At 38.4% G+C, this 25,701-nt stretch overlaps 5 protein-coding genes and 1 long non-coding RNA gene across 18 annotated transcripts; 2 read left to right on the top strand and 4 right to left on the bottom strand.

The window, feature by feature from the left end:
• Positions 1-750: 750 nt before the first annotated feature.
• On the bottom strand, positions 751-2,827 carry selenow1 (selenoprotein W, 1). 2 transcript variants are annotated; one of them, XM_043238742.1, is made up of 6 exons: positions 2,667-2,827; positions 2,130-2,154; positions 1,988-2,041; positions 1,816-1,890; positions 1,488-1,584; positions 751-1,089 (listed from the first exon to the last, which is right to left on the bottom strand). In XM_043238742.1, the coding sequence occupies exons 1-5, from the start codon at positions 2,693-2,695 to the stop codon at positions 1,507-1,509; spliced, it is 261 nt and encodes an 86-aa protein (XP_043094677.1). In that variant the 5' UTR covers positions 2,696-2,827; the 3' UTR covers positions 751-1,089; positions 1,488-1,506. The 2 variants fall into 2 exon arrangements, with proteins under 2 accessions (XP_043094677.1, XP_043094676.1); XM_043238741.1 differs by having other exon boundaries at positions 751-1,092.
• A 26-nt stretch (positions 2,828-2,853) lies between these two features.
• On the bottom strand, positions 2,854-7,578 carry ehd2a (EH-domain containing 2a). 3 transcript variants are annotated; one of them, XM_043238736.1, is made up of 8 exons: positions 7,442-7,578; positions 6,895-6,915; positions 6,231-6,484; positions 5,825-6,001; positions 5,465-5,562; positions 4,671-5,083; positions 4,192-4,356; positions 2,854-4,076 (listed from the first exon to the last, which is right to left on the bottom strand). In XM_043238736.1, exons 3-8 carry the CDS (start codon positions 6,452-6,454, stop codon positions 3,507-3,509), a joined length of 1,647 nt encoding a protein of 548 aa, XP_043094671.1. In that variant the 5' UTR covers positions 6,455-6,484; positions 6,895-6,915; positions 7,442-7,578; the 3' UTR covers positions 2,854-3,506. The 3 variants fall into 3 exon arrangements, with proteins under 3 accessions (XP_043094671.1, XP_043094669.1, XP_043094670.1); XM_043238734.1 differs by having other exon boundaries at positions 6,813-6,915; positions 7,442-7,467; XM_043238735.1 differs by lacking the exon at positions 6,895-6,915 and having other exon boundaries at positions 7,442-7,571.
• A 1,879-nt stretch (positions 7,579-9,457) lies between these two features.
• Positions 9,458-13,245, bottom strand: LOC122345027. Of its 2 annotated transcripts, XR_006250963.1 has the most exons (4): positions 13,104-13,245; positions 12,954-13,021; positions 9,899-10,050; positions 9,458-9,592 (listed from the first exon to the last, which is right to left on the bottom strand). It is a non-coding gene; the product is annotated as an uncharacterized LOC122345027 (long non-coding RNA). The 2 variants fall into 2 exon arrangements; XR_006250964.1 differs by lacking the exons at positions 12,954-13,021; positions 13,104-13,245 and adding an exon at positions 10,615-10,750.
• Positions 9,494-15,339, top strand: znf541 (zinc finger protein 541). Of its 8 annotated transcripts, none has more exons than XR_006250959.1 (15): positions 9,494-9,647; positions 9,732-9,972; positions 10,605-11,601; positions 11,678-11,724; positions 12,123-12,234; positions 12,309-12,419; positions 12,504-12,834; positions 12,970-13,015; positions 13,214-13,356; positions 13,935-14,038; positions 14,113-14,188; positions 14,273-14,361; positions 14,669-14,785; positions 14,897-14,973; positions 15,139-15,339. XR_006250959.1 is itself a non-coding variant. In XM_043238733.1 (14 exons), the coding sequence occupies exons 1-14, from the start codon at positions 9,494-9,496 to the stop codon at positions 14,906-14,908; spliced, it is 2,580 nt and encodes an 859-aa protein (XP_043094668.1). In that variant the 3' UTR covers positions 14,909-15,339. The 8 variants fall into 8 exon arrangements, 3 of the variants coding, with proteins under 3 accessions (XP_043094668.1, XP_043094667.1, XP_043094666.1); XR_006250958.1 differs by having other exon boundaries at positions 14,897-14,962; XR_006250961.1 differs by having other exon boundaries at positions 14,669-14,779.
• A 116-nt stretch (positions 15,340-15,455) lies between these two features.
• si:dkeyp-117b8.4 (zinc finger BED domain-containing protein 4) lies at positions 15,456-22,229 on the bottom strand. Of its 2 annotated transcripts, none has more exons than XM_043238729.1 (2): positions 21,868-22,229; positions 15,456-19,745 (listed from the first exon to the last, which is right to left on the bottom strand). In XM_043238729.1, the coding sequence occupies exons 1-2, from the start codon at positions 22,124-22,126 to the stop codon at positions 17,068-17,070; spliced, it is 2,937 nt and encodes a 978-aa protein (XP_043094664.1). In that variant the 5' UTR covers positions 22,127-22,229; the 3' UTR covers positions 15,456-17,067. The 2 variants fall into 2 exon arrangements, with proteins under 2 accessions (XP_043094664.1, XP_043094665.1); XM_043238730.1 differs by lacking the exon at positions 21,868-22,229 and adding an exon at positions 20,787-21,027.
• Positions 21,263-25,567, top strand: napaa (N-ethylmaleimide-sensitive factor attachment protein, alpha a). The gene is made up of 11 exons (XM_043238740.1): positions 21,263-21,465; positions 22,236-22,315; positions 22,405-22,521; positions 22,631-22,677; positions 22,812-22,889; positions 23,367-23,422; positions 23,534-23,618; positions 23,704-23,808; positions 23,909-23,977; positions 24,178-24,228; positions 24,337-25,567. The coding sequence occupies exons 1-11, from the start codon at positions 21,368-21,370 to the stop codon at positions 24,436-24,438; spliced, it is 888 nt and encodes a 295-aa protein (XP_043094675.1). The 5' UTR covers positions 21,263-21,367; the 3' UTR covers positions 24,439-25,567.
• Positions 25,568-25,701: the final 134 nt, after the last annotated feature.

Genomic DNA, 25,701 nt, shown 5'->3' on the forward strand with positions numbered 1-25,701 from the left:
CCCTATCGGCCCTGCATGGTGTTGAACATCAGGATGTATTTTGAGATGGATAGTATGCAAATGGGACGCACCTAGTTAAAAAAAAAAAAAACAATGATATTTCCATAATGTAATTAAAATGCTCTTTTGCGCACGAATTTTGTACTTAATATATAAAAAAAATATTATTTAGTATTTCTTAAGTCTCATCTAAGTGTACTCAACTGTGCTATTTTGAGACACCATGAATATGAACTAAAATGCTACCTAAAATCTATTTAGTCACCACTTGTATTACACTCGAGTGTACTGTCGTATGAAAGATGCTTTCAAGTGTGTTACAATTGGTAACTAAATACATTTTTAAAAACATAGTGTGTTAAAAGTGCATTTTAGTTCATATTCATGGTGTCTCAAAAAAGCAGTGGTTTGCTTTAAGGAATATTTTCTCCCTCTTGACGTAATAATCTTATACCCTTGTGCTTTGAGCATTTATTGATGGTATTTCATTTTACAAATGTATTTAAAGCTATATGACAGCAAACTACACAAAATCAATATAAAAATGTAAGGATTTGTCAAGACTTATCAAATGTCTCTTGAAAAATCCCATTTTTATGATATACATATATTCTAAATCATTCAGATTATGCATGGCTATATAACACTTTGTGACGTAGTTTATTGCTTTTTTTATTTTTTAAACATATGGGGACAAAGTCTGTGACGCCACCTTTTAGTTGGAGTACCAATGAATGAAAGACAAAACACTTAATCATTAACATCTTTAATTGCATGAGAATCTTGAACAATGCCAAAATAGTTGTGCGTTGTAACAGAGGCAAACAGAAATGGAAAAAAAAAAGTACCTCAACTTGACATGCTCTTTCCGAATTCTGTCTAATGTTATCATTTCCCTTTTTATTATCCCTTATTATTTTCACCCGTTAAAGCATTTATATGAAGCAGTATTCATAGGTAGTTTCTAGCTCTGAGTGTCTTCTCCCAGGTAGAGCGGAGAGAGCATCGAGTAGCATCCGTGCTAAAAACACTTTGGACGTCACCGTCATTGTTGCCCTGCCCAGGAGTCCAACAAACAGAGAAGAATAACTGCTGAGAAAATACAAAACAAATTTCAATCATAAGTAAGACAGAACGACAAGAAAAGAAGGTGTTAAAGGGATATGCCACCTGAAATTCGGTCATCTTTTACGTACACTAATTTTGACTTAATTTGTCATCTAGAAAAAAAATGTTTTTTGGTCACAAGACTGTTCCCACTGACTTCAACTGTATTTTTTTTGTCCATACATTGAAGCCAATGGGAACCCTGTTTACTAATATTATTAAAAATAATATTTTACATTTCACAGCAAAAAAAAAAAGTCATACAAACAACAAGTTAGCAAATAATGGCAAAAAAAAGTAATTTTTAGGTGAGCTACCCCTTTAATTTGTGCATTTTGACAATATTACAACAAAGTGTCACCATATCAGATTACTCTCACCTCTATGATCAGTTCATGTTCATTTCCCCATGGCCTGCTCGATGGCAGTCACGACTGTTTTGAATTTTAAATTTGAGTCAACAAATCCATCTCCATTCTGTCAAAAAAAGAAGTATTGTCAAAATGTAAAATATTACAGATGTACTTTGCCGTGTTTATGCCATACATATTTGTAGTAGCACACCGCTCAAGCAAAAATACTGTACTGTGCAATAGTTAACAATGTAACAGTTTCACAAACAAGCGCAATTTAAGTGAGAAACGGCATCAAGGTAACATCTGCATTATGGTAAGTGCAATATATAAAACAGTGAAAGACGATACGTACCTTTTTTGAGTGCACCAACGTCTTGTTTACCTCCACCTCAAACCAGCCTGTGGTTGAGGGTGTGCCCTCGCCGGTCTGAGGATGGGAAGTCACGATCAAATTAGAAAGATAAATTATTACATTTCAAAATTACAACATTATAAGCTAACGGCAATCGTTAAAAAACACATACTATTTCAAGTTCGCCTGGGAATTCATCCTCAAGCTGTGTCTTGAGTTTGATGAACTGAAAACAGATCAGAAGAGTCATGTCATATAGATCCTCCCATAAGCTGTTACATGACATGACATTAATAATCAGTAAATAATCTTACCTTGGGCCTGTACCCTCATCCACCACTAGGAGATGACAAACACACACACACAATTATTTAAATAACATTCACCTTACTGGTCAAACAGTAGTTTGCATGGTAACTACGTTTGTTTTTTTTTAACCTATGGGACAGCTTCGTGAAAAAAGAGATAAAGTGAATGAGGAATGCATTTATCTACAGACAAACTTGAAATCTACAAGACATGGCTCGTGAACAGAAATGATATAATCTATGCTGGAATCAAAACAAAGCTGCTAAACAAATGCGCGGGCGTTCCCCTGAGCAGCAACAACAACAACAGCAACGCTCCTGTCGTGATTGCTGCCTGACAAAGATCAAAAGAGCTTTAATCGATATATATATATATATATATATATATATATATATATATATATATATATATATATATATATATATATATATATTTCAAGTTCAATTTTGGCGTGCAGTCCTTTGGATTGTTAAAAACGTTAAAATACGAATGGATAAAGTGCGCCTCAACAGCAGTGTAAAATAAACAGCACCGTGACCTACCAGTAAACGATATGAACTTTGACGGTCATGCTGGCAGTCGCTGCGGTTCTTGACTGAATCAAGGGCTGATTGTGCTGTGGTGAGTGTAGACGCGGAACTGATCCAATTACTTTCGGTTCTGGGAAATATTTTAACGCTGTTTCCTGGATTGTTATGAAAGATTTGAGGCGGAGCGAATGGCGCATCATTCTGCACCTCGGGCAGAGTAAAGCACACTTCTCGCGAGACTTGATGTACTTTCGGTACACCACCGCTAGGAGTGTTTACCAAACAAGGGAATTTTCAGTAAGGTTACTCAATTTTTTTTTGCAATCAGCCGGCAGTCTGTTTAGACATTTTATTCTGCTGTAAATTAGTTCATAGGTCTCCTGAATAGGACCGTCGTACATTTGATAGTGGTTAGTCATTATTACATTATTACATACAGCCCCATTATTATATGCAGCCTCTACAAAGTCAAAATCTTACAAATATTTTTTTTTTTCTACAGCTAATGAAACAGCTGCTCTATCATTTATATTTCATTCTTGACAAACATTTGTAACAAACAAAACTTTGCTTCACAAATAGCATTCTCAATAAGGCACTTTTAAGTGTTGACAAGCAACAGTCTCGAAGGCGTTTCTGCAACTAGCCGAGCGGGTTTCACAGAATAAGCTGTTCTCAACCCTTGGGCAATCTGAACCATCAAAACAACTTGCCTTTTGAGATTTGTTCCGTCTAGGGAGGATTTATACATTTGCAAGCAGCACGTGATTTTAGGTGTTATATGAGTGAATACATTCATTTATTATTGTTAACGACTTAAATGTTCAATAAACACTGTCATCATAAACATGACTAATTATTATTGTCTCCAGCCTCAGAGTTCTTGCGCTGTCTTTTGGATGGTGGCACCAGTTGCGCAGGTAGCTCATGAGGGAGCCCAAAGCCCTCCAACTTTACCTCAATGAGATGGCCAGCCAAAGCAAACTCTTCATCGTCTAACATGCCATCACGGTCCACATCTGCCAACTTCCAGATTCGTCCCAGAACTGAGCTGGGCAGATGAGTGCTCATCATCCAGCCCTTCACTTTAGACCCACTCAGCTTTCCCTCGTGAGGTGAGAGGTTGTAAAAAATCTCATCATACTTTGATTTATCTTTTGATACCACCCATTCTTCATCTGAGACATGACCACTTTCTCCATTGGATCTATAGTGTTTAAATGGGTTCCCCACAATAAAAGGTCCCCTTTGTGAACCTAGAAAAGGTCCTCCTTGCACTAAAAGTTGGCCAGCGGCTTCTTCTTCTTCTTGGCGTAGAAGAGGCATTAGCTTGGCTATGTCAGAGTTTAGGAGCTCGTCCAGCCCTTCTAAGAGCTTAGGCTTGAGGGCTTTAAACTTAAAGGCATGGCTCATGAGTCGCTCCTGTGTGGAAAGTTAGAATTAAGATACTTATTAGACAGATAACATAAACGTTTGCTCAATTTGAACTTTCATGCATATATTAGGTGCAGAAAACTGATTGAGAGTATCTGGACACCTGCATCTTGGCACAGTCTGGAAAATCTCCAGGGGAAATCTGGTATCTCTGTTGGATTCTTGAATAGATGATGGGGAGGTCATAGATTAGATCTCTCTTCTTCTTTTCTCTACAGAAAACTAAAGGCATTTCTTCTTTTAAACAGCTAATGATATAAGCATGGGCCTGTGGGCAAAGAAAAGAAATAAGAGAAGCCAGATTAATTATTTAGCAAGACTGCATCAACTGACTGAAACAAAACAAGCAGGTGGGTGCACATTATACCTTTCACACATTGTTGTGACCTTCAAGAGAATCACACTTGATTTCTCAAATTAAAGCACATATTGTGTAGTAGTAGAGATACAACATAATTTCATAAGTCTTTGTCAATGCTTCTGAATACACTAGCATATACAGTAGATGACCTCAAAACTAATAGACGGTTTAATAGTTACTGAAGTTCACTTGTGATTTCATGCAGCCACAAGGGTCCTCACCCTCACAAGTCGTGCTCGCTTCACCAGATCATTGAGTTTTCTCAGTGCAGAGTTTCGTGGAAGGTTCTGAATGTCTGCAAAAAGGTCTTCCTCTTCTTGCTCAAACAGTTTTCGATTGTCTGTCATACGCATTGGCGAGGACCAAAAGGAGCCAATGTAGACCCTCAGAACCTCTGGTGTGCAGAACACCTTCCCAAGTGACCACATGAGTGCGCCATAGACTCGCATCAGCTCCTGGGAGTCCACCATGTCAGCCTTGTTGAGCACCACTCTGAGCTTGTCCTCGTTGCCCCGCAATGCCATTATAGTGTGCGAAAACTCATCAGAGATCTCTAGTTTGTGTGCATCACACAAGAGGATGATGCGGTCAACATGTTCCGCAAACCAGCGGATGACCTCTGGAAAGTCATAGCCTGAAAGAAGAAGAACACTTGAAGAAATTTGCAGCTGTTGGATCAGATATTTAATACCATGCACCAAAGGTCACTGAAATCTTTTACTTAAAGCTCTTTTAAAAAAACAACAACAAAAAAACGCAGTGATGCCAGAGAAGAACCATGCCAAAAAAAACTTCAGTGAATGGTGAAAAACATTTTAATAATCTGAACTGAAGAACCTTTTGAAAGCTTTCATGGATGTTAAAAGCTCTTTGTGGATCCATAGATGCGAAATGTGTTTCATTGAGTGTACTTACACATTAGGTGTGAAAGCAGGCTTATTATATATTATGATTTGCACTGATTTTTTTTAATTCTTAATTGGCTGCTTCCAGCACTGTTTATAACACTTTGTACCTCTGCTCATTTTGCGTTTGGCCACAGACAGGATCCCTGGCGTGTCAATGATACTGATACTCTCCAGGACTCGGTTGGGCACATGCACACACTGGAATCTGAAAAAGTTTCATGCAAATTCAGTATCTTTCAAACTGACATAACATGGGAAAAACCCATCCACAGATGCTCACTTAAAAGGGATGGGGTCAGCTGAGCCAAATAATGATGCATTAGCTAATGTTTTTCTCACTTGGCTATGTCCACCCTTTCACAGGAGTGATTTTTCCTGGCGGAGTCATTTTGACTCTTTAAGGCCAAGTTCAACATAGTTCTTCCCCTGTGATTTGTATTTCTTCTCATTGCTTCTGTCTCACTCACCGATTGAGGAAGGTTGTTCCAAAAGGACCGAGTTTGCGGAAAGGCTTGTTGGGGTCAACAGTTAAAGCATTGCCATGAATTATTCCCTCAATCTCTCCATGCATTATGGCAGTGAAACTGTCAGTTGTGGGCTCTGGGCCTATTCGGCTTCCTGGATACTCTTGTTCAAGAAGATATCTGTCACACATAAGACACAAATAGAGGTGAAACATGACCCAGGCATTTCTTGAAGAGATTACAGATTACCTGGATACAGATCTGAAACTAATCTTAATCTTATTATGTATATAATGCTATTGTGTTTTTATTTTTATGACGCGAATTGATGAATTGACATTTAAATTAAGTGTTTCGCACTTATTGTGCATACTGTTCTGAAGCTAGATGCAGTTATTGCAGTGTTTACCTGATGAAAGTGGTCTTTCCTGTAGAGCACTGACCCACCACTAGTATCATGGGCTTGTTGTCAAAATCTGCATCTTCAAGGCTTGACGAGTGGAAATCAGAGAAGTCATAATACTTCTCCAGCGGGAGCATTTTTTGCCGGTAGAGTGTCTTCAGAGCTTCAGTAACCGTATGAACTTCCTTCAGACATTTACTACCCCTGTTCTTCATTTCTTTGCCAGCCATTGAGTCGCTCAGCTTCAGTAGAGAGTTTACCTTTGTACGCTCGGACACAGTAAAGCATATTTTAATATACCAGTTTTATCACTAATGTGACATGTAGCAATTGTTGACATTTAGTTTGCTGCAGGTGTCTTGGCATTTCAGAAAGAAGAAATCCCAAGATTATAAACATTGTGGTTGACCAACACAAGACACAGAGCACAGCTGCATTTAAATGAGTCAGTCATAAAACCCAAGTACATAGGCCAAATCATATTTCAATCAATGCACGGTTTAACTATTAATTGACTATGGCATTTCACATCTTATACTGCATGCTTTCAAAAATCACATTTAACAGTTAAAATGCAGCTGGACTCACTTTAACAGCGCTACAGAGCTGAACAGATGTGCTCTTAATGGTCACCCTAGACACAACTGTACAACAGAGGGGAGTAGCCTACTTCGTCTCAGCTCAGATTTGCCTGATGAGAAGAAAGTGGTCCAAGTGGGTGGAGTGAAACATATGAAACATTCAGAAATGATAGTGTCATGGCATCTGGTGTCTGGATCTTAGCCTCAAAGCTCATAAATATGCTGGATGTGGATATGGACCCGGAGCCCATGAATGAGTTTAAAGGACAAACGCACTGAGGGTGGACACCAGACTGTGGGGATTATTTCATATTGCTTAATAATAGAGACATGCCCATGTGCATATATTATGTTTGATTTTGTAATGCAACTGCAAAAACACTTACGTAAGCTTTAATAAACAGCAATAAATAAAGTGCTTAGACAATAATGGCAAGCAGATCTCGTTTTAAGATCAAATCACAAATGCAATCTATTGTTTTAAAAGTAGAATAAGTGAATTTATTTTGCAATATTATTTACTGTTCAACAAAGCTAATCAGAGACACACACGTAAATTAAGCTGTAATAACAATTTACAAAAATGTCTGAACAAAACAAAGCTTTTAGGTTTAAAGCCATATCTAGAGCTCTTACCTGTTAACAGCCAGCTGGGATTTTCTTCATGGGTGGAACAGCGATTGTAGTTCACTTTATCACATCTCTTCTTCCTTTTTGGTCAGATTGAACACATTAAAAGTTGACATTTTGAGTGTTGTGTTTGTAGGTTTTAGAGGGTGGTGGTATGTAGAGGTCTATTGTGTGCAGAAACCCAGTGCTGGACAAAGACAAATCTCCTCCTCCTCAGTCAGACACTGTAAAGCTAAAGCATCGCCAACCATTTTCCACGCCTGTTCAGCACTAGTGCGTCCCTCTAGCTCCATCTTCTTATATTACATGTATAATTTACTGAGACATTATAAGGGAGAGGTCTGAGTAAATCCCTACTGAAATTATGTTGCTTACTTTACTTTGAAACTGTTCTTAACTGTTCAAAAGACTGTTTGCTACAAATTAAGGTTGAATATATAATTATTCAATTTATAGTTTTCACGTCACGTACAAAGAGTGCATTTGTTACAACTTTCTCCATTAGATGTAAAAGTATGACATTAACGAAAATATGCATTTATTTTAATTATTAATTATTTTGTATACCAACCCTTATTCTCCTTCAACAACTTCAACCATTTAATTTTAGGCATTTCACTGAAAATTGTGAAGAAAAAAAATCATTATATAGGCTACATAACACGTGTATAAAAAATAAAATTATAAAAATCAGTAAAGCAGATTTGTTAAGATCATCATAATGAGTAAACTAATGTCACTAATGACTTTTACCTTGAAAATGTTTTAACAAAATGTTTTTTGGAAATGCAGTTATATTTGGTTGCCCTCAGCTGGTATCACGATTCAAACGTTCAGTTACTAGGCCTATTAAAAATATATATGTATTTGAAATATTCAGCCACATTACAATAAAATCCTGTTAATTTTAACACATTTATACCAGGAATGTGCACATACATATGAGACCTTATATAATGTGTTCAATCACATAAAAGAAATCCTCTGTATCCTGGCAACTGTGCTTATTTTATTTGTTTGTCACAAGATCAAACATAAATTATCCATCATTTACTTTTAAAAAGTAGAATTTTCAAAAAGTACTAAATATCTGTATAAACATTCTTATCCTTTAGATTCAAGTCCTGTGGTTAATTATATTTCTTCTCCCCTCTTCGTGTATTGATTCACTTGTTAATGAAACAGCACACAGCTGATATAAAAATAAACAAGTAAATAAACAAATAATAGAAAAATAAAGCAGTCTAAGAGACACTTAGCAGTTTAATTGATTGCATCGGTTCTTTGAATCAACTGAGTCGAGGAACCAATCAGCTCTCGCCGCGCTCTCTGCTGGCTCTTTTATGCACTGCTAGCATTTAGAGTTAAATAATTAGCAAACATTTGAGCGGACACTCAGCTAGCTTGGTAAAGACTTTTATAACATTAAACGGTCTTATTTCATTTTACATTTAGGCTTCGTGCGATTTGTGGTACACACCACGAGCTTTATTTAATTTTGCATCCATATTTTTGTAATGTGATTTGAGTAACGGAAGTCAAACTAGCTAAGTTAACGTTACCTTCCCACTCAAAAATTATGAGCTGTTTACCGTTAGGGAAAATGCTTTTACTTGTTAAAAAGATATTGTTTTACTTTCATTTCCGTCGTTTGAAAACCTGAAAATATCTGTTTTTCGAGATAGCTCGCGTTATTGAAAGCTTTTTACGTGTTCGACCGAAATTGATAGTTACATATTAAACCGTGGACCAAATTGTGTGTGTGTGTGTGTGTGTGTGTGTGTGTGTGTGTGTGTATATATATATATATATATATATATATATATATATATATGTATGTATATATGTATATGTATATATGTATATATATATGTATATATGTATATATATACATATATATGTATATATATACGTATATATGTATATATATATATATATATATATATATATATATATATATATATATATATATATATATATATATATATATATATATATATATATATATATATATATTGCATTTCTCCCCCGATTAACAGCGTCTCAACGAAACTGTTAATGGAAATGAAAGACCCTTCAGATTTGAGTCCATCTCTGCTCTCATCGTCCAAGAATGTGTCCAGAGATGCCACCATCATCATGGCACCACCAACAGACCTGCAAGACCCAGTCATAGAGTCAGAACTGTGGCCAGACACCATGTCTGCCTCAAGTGAGAAAAATATCCATTTTAATGCTCCTCGTTTTGTGTTCTGAATGTCTAAACCAGAATTTATGCCTCTCTCATTTGACACAGAGAGCAGAAAGCCTTCCACACCCTCCCCGACAACCTCTGTCTGTCCTAAAGCAGAGGATGTTGAGTGTCTAACATCTTTGGGCTCAGGGGAGAGAGCCAGAGTCTCTGCGAATAAGTGCCGTGTTTGTAGGAAAGAATTTAAAACAACCAGTGCACTTAAAACACACCTCTTGATCCACAGACAGGATGGGCCTCATTTCTGTAGCGTCTGTCAAAGAGCATTTAAACACCAGCATCAGCTGTAAGTATCTCACATGCTGGCGTCTGAGTGATTCAGTCATGATAAATGATTCTCTAGATAACAGGCAGTGCTAGTGATCTGTGGAGTACAGACAACAACAGATGTGATTAAAATACAAAGAAATATTAAAATAGCAAACAAACAGAAAGCTCTAGAAATTAGAAATACTATGTAATAATGTAATTACAATAGAAACTACATGTTTCCAAAATAATATTTTTCATATATTTATAATATAAAGTTTCCTTTTAAACTTAAGGGTGAGAGTTAATTATTCCCCGGCTTCATCTAGCTAGAAACCATGTAAAAGGCAGGATAGCACATAGGTTTGTTGTATAACACACTACTGTCTGGAAATATGAATTAATTTAGTACTCTTTCAAATTGTTATTATTATATAGCTACCATTATACTGTAGATTCATGCAATGCAAAACAATAGTGATTGGTTTGTAGTTTTCAACACCATCAATTTTGTAAATTCAACAAAAGAACATTATCCTACTGACAAAAATGTATGTAGAATATATGAACCAAAGGTCTAGGTCTACAAGATATAAATTTAAGATGTGCAAGATACACACAGATTGACCCAAAACACGGCATCCATTTTCCATCCTCTTTCCTTTGTAGCACTTCTCACCTGATGACCCAGCACAAGAGAAAGCGCTATAACTGCACTCAGTCTGGCTGCCACAAAGCATACGATAACAAAAAGTCCCTAAAACATCACTGTGCCTCTCGACACGGAGTCCAGCTCACGTCTCCTTCCTCCTCCAGCCTCTCTTTCGACTACGACGTGCCGGCCTCAGCGTGGGATCCAATGGTTAATCTAGCTGCGCCCGACTACCTCTTTACCTCTCAACCGAAGCCTGTCTTGGCGCCTGTGTTAAAGAATGCCAGGTATTCTGGAAAACTCTTCCGTTCTTATGACACAGGAGATTTTGGGATGGAACGCAATGCAGAAGATGCGCATCCCTCTCGGGTTAAACATTCAGCATGTCAAAAAAGCTGGACTTTACCGTCTGCTAGTGAGTCTTATAAGGTTGAAGAAAGCAATAAGGTGCTAAACTCAACCCAGTGGACTCAAAGAAAATCCATCAAAGAAAATCCAGTGCTTTCACAACACTCATTTGATGTCCGTGGTCTTGATTTTCCTGAATCTTACCCAGAAGAACCGAAAGAGATGCAGTCATTTCATCCTAACAGAGAGGCATCTACCAGCAGCGTGGGTTGCCCTTTGACTACAAGAGCTTCAGTTAGCTCCAAACAGCATTGTCCCATACTGCTGAAAAACTATCTGAAGGAGCCCAGACCTCCGAGCAAGTTAAAGCAACGGCGCATCTTTTCCAGTTTGAGTTATCCTGCTGTATTATTCCCTAAAACAAAAAGCGAGTTTGACTGTAACCTTGATCATGTACCTGATTCTCCTCCTGCAACATTCCCCAACGATAGGAAGAGGAAGTCCTGCTCTAAGGCCGTCCTGTCTGATGTTCCAGCTCCCCCGCTGCCTGTTCCTCAGCCCTCTTGTCATAAACGTTCACGACCACGCTCTTCCTACCTCGTCTCACCAAGCCAAGTGGCGCTTGCATCCTTCAGCACTTACCTTGGCAAACAGTTTTTACAAAAGGTACACACCATCGCACTTTTTCATCTCATCATAGTCAAGTGTTTTGCTAATCAGTGTTGTGCATTTCATTGTGTAGGACCCTGTTTTGAAATCAACAGGAGAGGAAACAAACTCTGGTTGCAGGTTAGAAAATAATCATGTTGACTTGAGGACAAATACAAAACTTTATAGTAGTTAGAACACTGAATAATTGGGAAAAAAATATAAAAAGATTTATTCCTGGATTGTAATGACTTTTGTCATCCCTGAAATCACAACTATATAATTTGCTGTCATTTTTAAAACTTTGGGAACCCCAACTATTTCAATTCAGCCTTTTATGGTACTTTTGTGTCAGTTTTGGAGCTTGACAACTGCAGTCACTAAAAAAGAGCCACATGTAAGTTATGAATTCATGACAAACGTTTCTGGGAATTATTCCTTTAAAGAGCTGCTTCCACTGTGGTATTGTCTTCTCAAAGATATTCTGTATCAGTGGGTCTATGAAAAACCAGTTTGTACTTTGTTTTGTTTCTCTGTAGAACATATAAAGGAACTTCACCTGTTTGCAGAGCTCAGTCACAGCCCTCAAGTTCTCAAGAAGCTGTTGGAGCAAAGGAGGAACATGATTCACAAGCATCCAACTCAACACTGGTGCTAACATTAACTCGAATATTACTGTGACAAGCACAGAACTTGCATTGAAACATAACTGTTTTTGGTCACAGGATGATGGACAGAAGGGGGCTTCATGGACAAACCTTTCCCCATTGATCATGCCTGTGTCCGTCCCAGTCTCTACCACAAATGTTTTAGGCCCCCAAGCTCACACACAACAAGTAATGTTGTAGCAGACTATCTAACACCAACATGCATCAGATATGTAAAGATGGCTTATTGTTTGTAGTTTCTGTCTTCCCTAGGCCAAGAAGTCACAGACTCATAAAGGTGCATCTAAGAAGTGTCGTCATCATGACCCTTTAAACCGCCTTATCATCCCCAGTCCACCTCTGCCTTGTCTATCTTCCCCACATTGCACCGATAATAAGGATTTGCAGAGAAGCAGTGTCATAGGAATTTACCCCAGCCAGCTGCGCTCACCAAACTATCTGGCAGAGCACCCACTGAGCCCTAGCTTTCACCCCCCACCATACACCCCTCAGCCTATGCTGAGCCCTCTCCGTTCTGGGACAGGTCTCTATTCTAAAAGCCTCCCACTAAATCAGCCATGCTCATCTCTACCCAGCATATTTGGTGAGCCTTAAGATGTCTAACCTTCATTTACTGATTGATGCATAGTTAACCTTCGTACAGAACAAAGAAAAATAATGTACATTTTATTGTAGCTCCAACGTTTTGCCAAATTATTTTACCTTTAAAACCCCACAGATGGTGTCTCCTTTCCAGTTAACAACACAGCCATCAACATACAGCCGTAAGTCTGTAATAAATTAATTTGTATTAAATTAAACTTTTTAATTAGACCTCCAAGTTAGATTATTATAGTTAGAATTTAGAATTACCTAGATACAGATGATCAGGCTTTTGTTTACACGTCTATTTTTTATTTATTTTTTACAGGGCTGCCTTGCCATTTCCTTCTGCCTTAACGGCTGTTTCTTTTATGATTTAGGAGGATAAACATAGGTTCACCATTTCAGGCAGAGATCCCTCCAGTGCAGGACACGCTGTACATGCTGTATGAAGAACACCCCGCTCAACTCCTTTGGACTCCTTGGAAAGATCTCTCTACTAACACAGAAACACAACAGAGGGGTAAATGGACCAATAAAACTAATAAACTAATGTTAAAAGTGATTCTAGACTTGGAAAAGTCAAGTAAATTACTGAAATCTCCATAAGCATTTTCTATAGTGAATGTTTTTCTGGTTAAGCTACTTTTTAAATATTATTTTCACAAATATTGGGTAGAAGTTTTGAGATCCTTATTCAGTAAATTAAGAGATTTTGATATTGTTGGGGGAAAGTCAAAAAGGTCAAGAACCACTGTTTAAAGCAGTGGTTCTCAAACCTGTCCTAGGGACCCCCGACCACAGCATATTTTGTAGGTCTCCCTCGTTTAACACACCTGACTCACCTCTTCAGCTCATTAGTAGGATCTGCAAGACATGAACTGGGTGTGGCCTATGAGAGAGACATACAAAATATATGGTCCCCAGGAAAGGTTTGAGGACCACTGGTTTAGACGACTGGATGTGCCCAGGTTTCACCAAATTTAATCACCCAACATTAAAATTTTAAATAAAGTAGCAATTATATAAATTGTCGCCTTTTATTCTGTAAGCATGTGTAAAGGGTTCAAATGAACACACTTGGCCCTTTCTGTCCTTCAGTCAAAGAGCTTGTAGATATGTGCTGTTCCAGTGTGCTACCAGCAGGAGGCACCAATATTGAATTCGCTCTCCACTGCCTTCATGAAGTTCAAGGAAACATAATGGTGAGCTATTCATCATACTGAGTAAGTATCCATTTATAGATGTTTGCCTAATACAGTTCAGTTTTAACTGTCAGGCAGCACTGGACTTACTCTTAATGAGGGGAGATTTCCGAAGCTCCTGGCACCCTCTGAATGATTACCACTACACAGGTACAAAATCTTTACTGCATGTACGAATACGTGAAGTATTCACAAGACCTTCATCAACTTGATGTCACTCATTGTAATCGGCAGGGTCAGACCACTGGTCAGCACAAGAGATGAGAGTGTTTAAGAAAGCTCTGGTTGAACATGACAAAGACTTTCAACAGATTCATCATGTGGTATGAAAGTTACATAAAAATGTTTCTAAATAAAGTAAGTTTTTTGTTGTGTTGGTGGAAAGTGGTGGCCCTTTCTCAATGTCAATCTATGGGAATCTTCCCATTTCGTCATATGCAGGTGAAAACCATACATTTAATAGGATAGAATTATAATTACAATTACAATTTTTGATATCCATAATATATATGATAATGGATGAATAACACTGATAAGCAATAGTCATTTCTGAATGGGCAAAATTTAGTATCTAAATCTATTATTATTATATCTATATCTAAATATACTAAATTGGTGTTTGTTATGTAGTTGCAGACAAAATCAATATCCCAGTGTGTGGAATATTACTATAACATGAAGAAGCTAAAGAAGTTCAAGCAATGTGCCCGAGCTACAAATAAAAAGGATGAAAGTGGAGAGGTATCTGTAAGTTTTGTTTCAGTGCATGGACACAAGATCACACAAGATGGTTATTATATCTGAATGTAGATCATCTAAATCACTACTGACTGAATTTGTCATGGCATTTTCCTAAAGGCATTCAAATAGTCTGAACAGATAAATGGGAACATAGGGCTGAAGACAACTGCTGCTCAGAGTGAAGTGTGTGCCAGGTTACACTATATCCTATGTTAAATTAATTTTAAAAATAATTCATTTATGGCTATTTTTAATAGTAATATGTATTTTTAGTGCATGCTATGGGATTTTTGTTCCTTGAAAAAACATTTGCAAATTTAAAAATTCCAAATTAAAAATCATTTTACCTTTAAATGCAGAGGTATGAAGAAGCCCTGTTCCCCCTCAGTGAGGAGAGAAGCTCCAGATGGTGGTAGGCAAGCAAGGACCCAGGCCAGAGAAGAAGACTAAAGTGAACTGAATTCCAATCAGTATTTCATTTCTTTAAATTCATTGCAAGTGATTAACATTGGCCTTAAAATTAACCCTTTTTTCTCAAAATAAAGTTCTCATAAAAAGAATAGCCAACTTTAAGTAGTTTATGTTTCTTGAGAAGTAAACAAGGCAATAGTTAATAGGGTTTGATGTTTTTAAAATGTAGCAGACTGGTAAATTTAACATGACAAGGTTTCATAAAAAGGTTTCTTGTTTTTTTATTTTCAATGTTTGTTTGACTGTTTGACCAGTTTGGGTTCAAAATGTTCCAATCTTTGCCAATCATTACAAACCTAGAGTTTCACAGCTCTACTGATTTTCCATTGTAATTGTCATTTAATTGCAGTTTTACATTCTTATGCCATTAAAACGGCTGATAAAGTTTATGTATAACACAGTGTCAATGCAAAACATGTTTGCTACCTTTGATATCACTATAAAGGTGTTCAGTTGTCTAAGCATTCCTTTGTTATTCTAATAGAATAAATGTTTTACTAGTATTGTTAAATGTGTCATACAAAATAAAAGAGAACTGAAAAACACAATTTTCCGTTGGTAATTCCCAGACTTCAGGATATTTCATAGACCACTTTAATCTGAACATGCTACCGATAGAATACATAGTAAATTTCTACTGTTGCACGTATGAAAAAGATAACTAACACCTCAGTTGAATGTACATAGCTCCCATAAATATAAAGGAGGAAGTGATAATGAAATGCATGCATGCATGAGGTTGACAGTGCATTCCATATAATGCCTACAACACTGTGTAAAGTAACAATAATATCGTAACACTAACAATATACGCTGAATGAATCAATACAACAGTTACTTTCCGGCCTGGATATTGATTGGCCAAATTCGATTTGCAGAGTATGCAGAGATTAAGTTGGCCTGCTATCTGCAAAGCAGTGATTTCCTATTATTAAATCACTGCTGTGCTGATATTCAGAGCGGCGGCATGATTGCTCATGTTGCATAACCGTGTAATGTGGCATGGGCGTCAAGTTAAGAATGTACTAAAACAGATTTAGGAAGAATTTAGTAAAACAGTATCTACATTAGTCACAAGACAATGACTAAACGACGACTCAGACCTCTTAGAGACCAAAGACTATATTAAATGAGTGTCACAAATTCCTTGTAAAAGGAATGTGTCATTTCAAAAGCTATTTACATAACAGTATAACTGTATTTATCGTAACCTTTATGTCTAAAATGACTAGGTAACTAAAGGAGCTTATTGCTGGATGTGACAACTGTTCAAAGGCATCCTTTAATTAAAAAAAAAAGTCAAAAGTCAAAAGGGATAGTCCCCCCCTAAAATTAAAATAGTCACCAACAAATTATTTCTTTCTTATTCTTTCTAAAATATTCTGTCAAACATTAAAGAATATATTTTTAGGGATACACAATAATCATCGGCCGATATATAATGCAAAACATTAAGCAGCATTTACTGCACTATTATTGTTCACTGACAAGCTGTGCAAAACCACCCGGATAATGAACATGGATTTTCGTAATAAATGTAATTTATCTCAATGTGAAATTACACACTTAAAGGCATTTACCCCTGATTACAGATCTGGCTATACTGTCAAGACGCGCATTGCATATCAGCCAATGATTATCGTGCATCCCTATATATTTTGAATAATGTGGTTAACAAAACCCCATGGTGGTCCCCATTGACTTCCACAGTATTTTTCTATAGGGTGAGTAAATTGAGGATAAATGATGACAGAGTTTATATTTTTGGGTGAACTGTCCCTTTAACATGACTTTGTACATGTGTATATAAACAGTGATCATGACTCTTCCTCAGACACACGAACCTTACTTTCATAGGACACTAGAGTCTGGTAAAGACTTTCTCTGCTTTGGTTTCCGCTGACACTGTTCCACTGCTCAATTTCACGTGCAGAGGAGCCACCTTTCAGCAGATCCACATAGTCAGTGTTTTGATGAAGAAACAAAATGTGGTCAAGGTGTTTAGACCCCAGTGTGGCCCTTCTTTGGGTCACTGGGGACTCCCTTGGGGCAAAGGCCCGAGTGGCAGACACAGAAGTTGCAGGTATGGACAAGTATTTCTGTGCCAGTCTGGCCACAGCAGGAAAGCGATGCTCTTTGTTGCGCCACCATTGCAGGGGCGAGAGGCTCCGCCGGCAAAGTGGCTCTGCTATGTAATTCTCCAACTGCTGGTGAATCTCCGGCATACGCTCGGTAGGATCCTCACCTAGAAGAATATCGTACATGCTTTGCGGGAGAGGACTCATCCGTATACGAGGCGTGAGCTGCAAATCTCCTCTCAGCGGCGAGGTCATACTGGTCCCGCTAGAACGTCTTTTACGGTCACTGGCATTCTTGAAGGATGATCCAACCTCATGCGCGTTTTCAGCGACCTGTTCTGGAGATGAGATGGCAACAGAGGGCTCGCTCGGCTGCAGCTCTATGCTGTCACCTTCCTCCGCTGATCCAACTGATTCTGGAGAATCTAAAGAAGCCATTGCAGGAACCGGAAAGGAATCATCCAATCCAAAATCTGCGGGTTCTCCACGTTCATCCACAGGCTCTTCCATTTCCATGCTTTGTCTCCTCTCACCATTCATTCCTTCATTACTTGTAAAAGCCTGAACAGATAGCAGCTCTTTCACTCTGTCATGCAACTTGCTGCGGGCATGTGGGCTGAGGAACCGCAACTCTTTAAAACGAGGATCCAGAAACGAGGACAAGACGGCAGGGCAGTCCAAAAGAGCATCTTCATCACTCAGACTCCAGCGCTTGTCCATACCAGCACGAATTCTCTCCATAACTCCCCTTACCACTGGACAGGTGCACTCTGTAATTTTCTGTCCCAGGAGCCGAGACACTCCTTGCAAGCATGGCATTAGGGCTGAAATGGGCCCATTAATGTCCTCGCTCAAAAATGATGCTGCAATGCGAACCGTTTTGAGCACGGGAACCAGTTCCTGTATAAGACGCCACTGGTGATCTGCCAGATTTGTTGCTACTTTTTGCTCCTCTAGGACAGAGCTTATTACCCACTTAAGCTCCAGCAGACTCTCACACATGTCAATGGCAGTGGTCCAGCGCCCTGGGTCGTTCAAGACCAGGCATGCAGACTCTTTATTAACAGCCTCTGCTTTCTGGCTCAGTGCAGTAGAAGCATTCACATCATGCTGGAAATGTAGGACGATGGCGCGGGCATCTGCTAGAGCTTGTCTGACAGTCTCCACACAAAGTCCTTCCTGGACACATAGTTTTAGGGCTTGTCCAGCACAAAGCAGTGGTGCCCATCCCTCTGGAAGATTACCCGGAGGAGGATGGCTGGTTCCAGCAAATTCTTGCTGATATTCCTGATCAATGGCCATATTCTCCTGCCCCCTGGACTCAGATCCACTGGGGGTGTCATGCACGACACAGAAAATGAAGTTCTCTGGAAGCTGAAACTCGTTGAGGACTGCCCTCAAGGTGTCCGCAAAGCTCACCTGCCCTTTCTCAGAAGGGTTTCCTTTGAATTCTGCTATCGGCCGGGTCTCGAGCACACAGCGAGCCAGGCGCCAATGAGAGTCGACAAAGTGTGCGCTGACAGTAAGGTAGTACTGACCGTCCCCGTCAACCCCACACCCATCTACGGACCGCCAGTATTCGGTGCAGAGGGTCAGACAGTGAGAAGCTAGACTTGTCTGTAGATGCTGCTGAAGGCATTGCTTGAGGATGTGGTAGCGATGCCAAAGTAGACTGCCAAGCAGAGATGGAGAAGGCACAGGGTAGTTAGGCTCTAGGCAACTCAGTAAGAGCTTGAACCCCCTTTCTTCCACCACAGACAATGGCTGAAGGTCTTTAAAGACCATTTCCAGAATAAGATCGGTCAACACCTCTGCTCGCTTGTTGCTGCAGGCCTTTGTTCCACTGCGGATGTTGCTGCCTCCAGCAGCGCTGTTCATCTCCCCTGCAGGGAAATTATACATTAGGCAGCCCAAATCTGTTTCTTGGTGCACAATGGCATTTGAACTTGAAGCACCGCTTCCTGCTGCAAAATCTGCGCCATATGATGTCCGAGCAGGTTTGGTCTCCGCCATCTCAGCTGGCAGTATTTCTTCCTGCTCCTCTTTGACCGTAACAGGTAGCACTGGTTGGAATGGAGCATTGCCTGCGGTGGTACATCTGTTACCATGTAAAGAGGTCTGAAGGTGAGAATGCAACGCTGCAGGAGTGGGGATGCCTGCTTTGTTGTGAGGGGGAACTGCTCCTTCCCGAATGCTGTGTTTGCGTCCTAAGTGTTCTCTCATGGAAGTAGTGCTGTTGTGAAAGGAAAGCTGTCTCTTACAGTGGTTGCACTCAACACGATGCAGACTTAACTGCGTGTAGTGATTCCACACTTTTGACGTGCGGCGATCAGAAAACGGCAAAAAACGCTGCATTCTTCGACGAAGAATTTGACCGCTGTGACTTCCAGGATGCCTTTGAGGTGGGAGATCCATGTCTGTGGTGAAAGAGAAATTTTTGAAAAATGTGAGCGTATGTCATTTAAGTACAACATGATTACACAGGAACTTATGTAATTATGCAACTAGCACGCTGAATTAAATTTACTTTGTAATGAAAAAATGAATGATGAATCTCAAGAGTTTTTGTGCAATTTGTGCATTTTCATAGAAATAATAAGAAAATAATGTGACAATTCTACAGAAACCCCAGTGCTGTACACAGTCTTTGTAAATCTAAAGAAATAGCATTATCATTGTAACATTTTTTAATGCTGCGACACACTCACATAGAGCTTTCCTAACATTTTGTCTTGAAGTGTCTAACCTCACCTAAGTCACTGCACAAATTATTTCTCATAATTATTTATGTGTGTGTGTATTACAGAGATAACCATTAAAGAAAAATATCTAGCTATAATATACAGTTACAATAATAATAATATACAAGCTTGGCCTGATTTTGTGATACTTGTACAAAACCTCTCAAGTATTTATATTTGTCCAATATTCATATTTAATTAAGATACTTTTGCAGCTGTAGCTTTTCAGTTTTTAATTCAAATACCTAAACTACTAGTCCACTATTTGTTTTATCTCAGATATGTCAAAACACTGCCACATAACCTAAATGCATCCAAATGAAACATATTTGATATCATATGATATTTTTGACTCTATAACGTGACATAAGTTAAGCACCTTTTGGCTTATTTGCCATTTATATTAAAATGTTTGTCAAATTATTGTAAAACAACGAACATAACATCCATGTAGTATTTTATGTTATTATTAGTAGTCGTTCTTGATAAAACGGTTTACATAATAATACCAGAAAACGGTTATACATGCTGCAAAATAAAGTATATCGTGACACACAGCGGAACAATCAAATCATTTTTAGAGGGTGAGTTAAACTTAGAACAAATAATAAAACTTCATGTCAGGTATAGCTCGCTCCTGCTCAGCACAACAGCTTTAAGCCAGAGAACAATGACCATGCAACATGATACTAATGAAACAATTCCGCTATTATTTACATCAAACGTCACTGGATGTTCTTCCGGGCGAGCATAAGGGCCATTACGGTTTCATCCGCTTCCAGCTCATGTGTTAGCACACATAAACACGTATAACTAATTTATTTTCTCGTCGGAAAATGAACAAAACCCTACTAATAACATCTATTTTTTTATTTTATTTCAGAATTCCTGCACAGCCTCCGCTCGTTCGCGACCTGCACACTGGATGTGCTTGGCGCGGTGGCCGCTAGGGAATCACAGTAAGTTTTACAAGGTCAAGCAAAACGAAAAATGTACAACGATTGCGTTTATATACCACCACTGCTCGACTCTGCTCTTGTATTTACGATATATGGATTGTTACATAATTGCAAAGGCGCAATTTTTAACTGACAACTACTAATAAGTGATGACGCGGAAACCACAGTTCGCTTATTTCGAAAACAACTCTTTTGTGACGACCCCCAAAGTCGTAGAGAATTTACTTCCGATTTCCGCATGATGTGTCAATAAAACAAATAACTTCATTTCAGGGGATGTGAATGGGATATTGCTTGGATATCATTCCCCACAGCCTGGCTCAAATTTAATCCGACAAAATGGATTATTCTGGAAAAGAAAAGGAGGCTCTGGCCATCATGGCTGAAGCAGACAAGAAAATGAAAACGTCACATTCGTTATTCGGATCGTTTTTTGGGTAAATCCATTAACGATGTTTTCTGCGCCTCTGAAATAATTAACGTGCGAATCTCGAACATCACAATCTAACAAAAATACCAGGTGTCAAATGCAACTCGTTTGCAACAAGCGATGTTAAAATATAGGTTGAATTGACAAATGTCATCGATAAACAATACTTTCGTAGTTACGTTATTTGTAATGCGCTGTCGCAAATCCACCAGAGATTATTTTTCCAGCTCGCACGAAAGTGAAATCGGCCAGTTAGCCGAGTAGCATCGCCTCGTACGTAAATAATAAACAAGAGTTGCGCGTGCTGGATGTAGCGCTTCCCTCTCGCCTTCATTCAGACGCAACTCGAAAGCAAAACGCGCTGGACATATCGCTCCCTTTGCCTTGCTTTAACACTTTTGAAACTCACCCATGCTGCCTTCGTTGGGCTCTTCCGTGCATAGTCTCTCGCCGCCGTTTGTTACAGTGGGGATGTTGAGTCGATGTTTTACTCTGAGGTGTTTTATCATGTTGGCCGTATTTGACGAGAACTTAAAGTTCGTCTTACACAACCTGCAGTAAACAGTGGCATTGCTCTCATTTTTGATGTAGTACTTCCAGGCTACAGAGCAATAGCGGGCCTGTGATTTCGCACTGATTTCTGACTCCTCTTGCTTCATGTTGGCCATATCAGGTCTGGAAGCACGTTGCGCGAGTGGAGGCGAACGCCGCTAATAGCGCCTCCTATCGGTTTCAGTCAAATGATCCAGCCACCCCCTTTGCTTTTGTTCGTTCTAGGAGTTCCTCCAAGGTCGAGGAGGCCTGTGACTTGTACGTGAGAGCTGCCAACATGTTCAAGATGGCAAAGAACTGGAGTGGTAGGACGCACTGAAACACTTGCCTTGTAATATGAGTGTGTTTGTTAAGCGCGTGTCATTTTTATGGCTGCCTTCTTCCTCTGTTTAAGCTGCAGGAGATGCCTTCTGCAAAGCTGCACAGCTGCATTTACAGGTGCAAAGCAAGCACAACGCCGCCGTAAACTTTCTTGATGCTGGCAACGCGTTCAAGAAGTCCGATCCTCAAGGTACAACTCACTTTGTTACTTCTACGTTATGAGCAATAAAAAAAAACTCTCTGTATGAAGTTTCTGTAATACAAAAGAAGGAATTCTATTATGCTACTTTTCTACACAGAGGCCATAAACTGTTTCTGTCAGGCCATTGACATCTACACAGACATGGTAAGGAAAATTATAGAAAAGTGTTATTTTAACACTCAAATACAATTTAACAAAATGCACAATACTTTTTTTCTACTTTTTTTTATGGTAATACACTTTTCTGATTTTTTTTTCTCATAAATCTGTTTTTACAGGGACGTTTCAACATTGCAGCGAAACACCACATATCAATTGCCGAAATCTATGAATCTGAGTTACTGGATATAGATAAAGTAAGCAGGAAGAGATCTATTTGTGGCTTCGATTATTTTAAACACTACTCAAATATAAAATTAAAAGCAAAGATTTTTATGTTACAAAACATTTTTTAAGACGCTCTTAAGTTACTGTTTATGTGTATTTAATATTTCTTAACATCGATAATAATAGCATGTTTCTTGAACACTTTGATTTCTTGTGAAAGGACCATGTGGCGGTGAAGACTGGAGTGGTGGCAGCTGAACGTTCAGCTTTATAAAAAACAATTTAAAATACATTAACATTTACTTCTTTTTTTTTTTTTTTTCATTTGTGAGTGTTTAATAATGTTTAGTAAAAAAGTACATTTGAAAAGTAGTGCTTATTTTCCATGCATCCAGATGTTATCACAATGATCAAAATAGAAAGCCCCTTCTGAAAGAAAGTGAAAGAAAAACAATATTACATTGCTATTATCTCCGCCCAGAATACTTATGTTTGTTTATTCGCAGGCCATTGCTCATTATGAACAGGCAGCAGATTACTACAAAGGGGAGGAGTCCACCAGGTACTCTAGCATAAGTGTTGTAGAACTATTTAGATTTGAGCACACAAGCTGTGTTAAATGATGGAATTTAACTAAATGCTAAACTCTCTCTCTCTCTCTCTCTCTCTTTAGTGCAGCCAACAAATGTTTTCTTAAAGTGGCAACCTATGCAGCTCAGATGGAGCAGTACCAGAAAGCCATTGAAATATTTGAGCAGGTCTGTGTGATTTGATCTTACTTTTTCTTCCTTTATTCATTTGTGTGATTCATCCTTCATGTCGATTGGCATGTTGTCTGCTCAGATTGGGACTTACTCCATGGACACTACTTTGCTGAGGTATGGTGCTAAAGACCACTTCTTCAAAGCAGCTCTGTGTCACTTCTGCGTGGATATGCTCAACTGCAAGGTGACTGATTTACTCCCTTCCCAATCTGAAAACATTTACAAAGTCCTAGATGTCATTTCTTTTTGCTTTCTCTTTATTAAACCCATGTTCTCTTCGATAGCTGGCTGTACAGAAGTATGAAGAAATGCATCCAGCCTTCTCAGATGCCAGAGAGTGCAAACTTCTTAAGGTTGGAATCTTTCTTGACAATACATTTAGCAATAAGAATTGTATGGTCATGGTCAGCATCCATGTCTTTAAGGTTTGAATAAACGTATTGATTACTTTACATAGAATCTTACCAACCCCAAATCTTTGAACCATAATTCAGAGTCCTTGAACAGATTGTGAGATTTTCAAAGTAATCAATCACAATTTCACACTCAACAGAAACTTCTTGATGCACACGAAGAGCAGAATATTGATGCATATGCTGACGCAGTAAGTTCTCTCGGGATATTGTTTCTTAATTCACTGCACACATTTTTACTGTGGTAGTTCATTCACGATTTGCTCCACCTAAATTCTATGTTTCTTTCATTTCATTAGGTAAGGGAATTTGATTCCATCACTCGGCTTGATCAGTGGCAGACCACTATGTTACTAAGAATCAAGAAGACCATTCAGGATGAAGAGAATGACCTTCGCTAATGTGAAGTCATGATTCCAAGCTCATTTCCCATTCTCCCATTCTCCTTTCTTACCAGCTCTATTATTTATTCATATATGTGAAAATGAAGGTCACGTGTGCATTACGCACATCCTAAGTCCTACTAAAGAAATGTAACTTTTATCCCAAAGAACACTGTGAAGTCTTTTAGTTTGACACTGGGTAGAATTTATGCTACAAGCTATGACCACAACATTCCTTTGAAGTCAATGCAACTCCTCATAAATCTGATTATTTTATGTGTTACCATTTGCATTCATGCTTGTGCAGCTTCAGTAATTGCTTTATTTATTATTTTATTAATTGTTGTAAATTATCATTTAATTTCCATTAGTTACTGACCAAGTCCCAATGCTCGTATGTGTCAATATGTCTTAGTAGTATTTATAGTGTAGTGAAGATAATTCTCCATTTGTGCAAAATTCTATTAATGAGATGATCAGCTTGAATCAGCTGAAACAGTACTAATTGCTATTTTCTTGTTTTTCTCTATGGAGGAAATAATCAAGAAGTAATTTTTTTCAGTTATATCTTAAATGAAATTTGAATTTACCATATTTTAAAACAGTGATTTTCATCTTGCTGTTTTGTTTTTCGTACCAAAATAAGAAGAGTGAATCTGCATGATGGTCCTGTATTAAGCGGGATCTGTGAGGATTTATCAGTCCTCCTCCCGCTGTCTGAAGGGTGGACCGGTTAAGTGTGCAATTTGTTCATCACGTATAGAACATTAAATACCTGAGGAACCAGCTTGGCATGAAAATGTTTTAGTTCTTATTAAGTTTAATTTATTGATGCATTACAACAAGCTCATAATTAAAAGTCATACTGTTTGTTATCTAAAATTAACTTGAGTTATTACGTTTCGCAATTCAGTGCTTTTCATATTGACAGTTTCATCTACATACATGTTTGGGTGCTCATGACTAGTCGTGGATCAATGCAGGACCTTAAGCTTGGAAAAAGCATGGCAGAATAAGCTTAATGTAACTAAAAAATGAGGTGTAACACAAAGTCTAATATTTGGAGGCAAGCAGTGGAAGCATGCATTATTTCATCAAAACCTATGTTAAAATGATTTAAAAAGCGAATAAATTATTTGATTCCCTCCTTTTTTGTTGAGTATTTATATTTCCACGATGTGAGCATACATACTAACAGACAGTGTTTTAAATCTAAATGGGTTGTTTAAGGAACTATACATAACTTTAAGCTTCTGACCATCAACACACCTTCTGAAGGAG

This window comes from Puntigrus tetrazona, chromosome 5 (assembly GCF_018831695.1).
Source record: "Puntigrus tetrazona isolate hp1 chromosome 5, ASM1883169v1, whole genome shotgun sequence".
NCBI classification, from domain to species: Eukaryota; Metazoa; Chordata; class Actinopteri; order Cypriniformes; family Cyprinidae; genus Puntigrus; species Puntigrus tetrazona.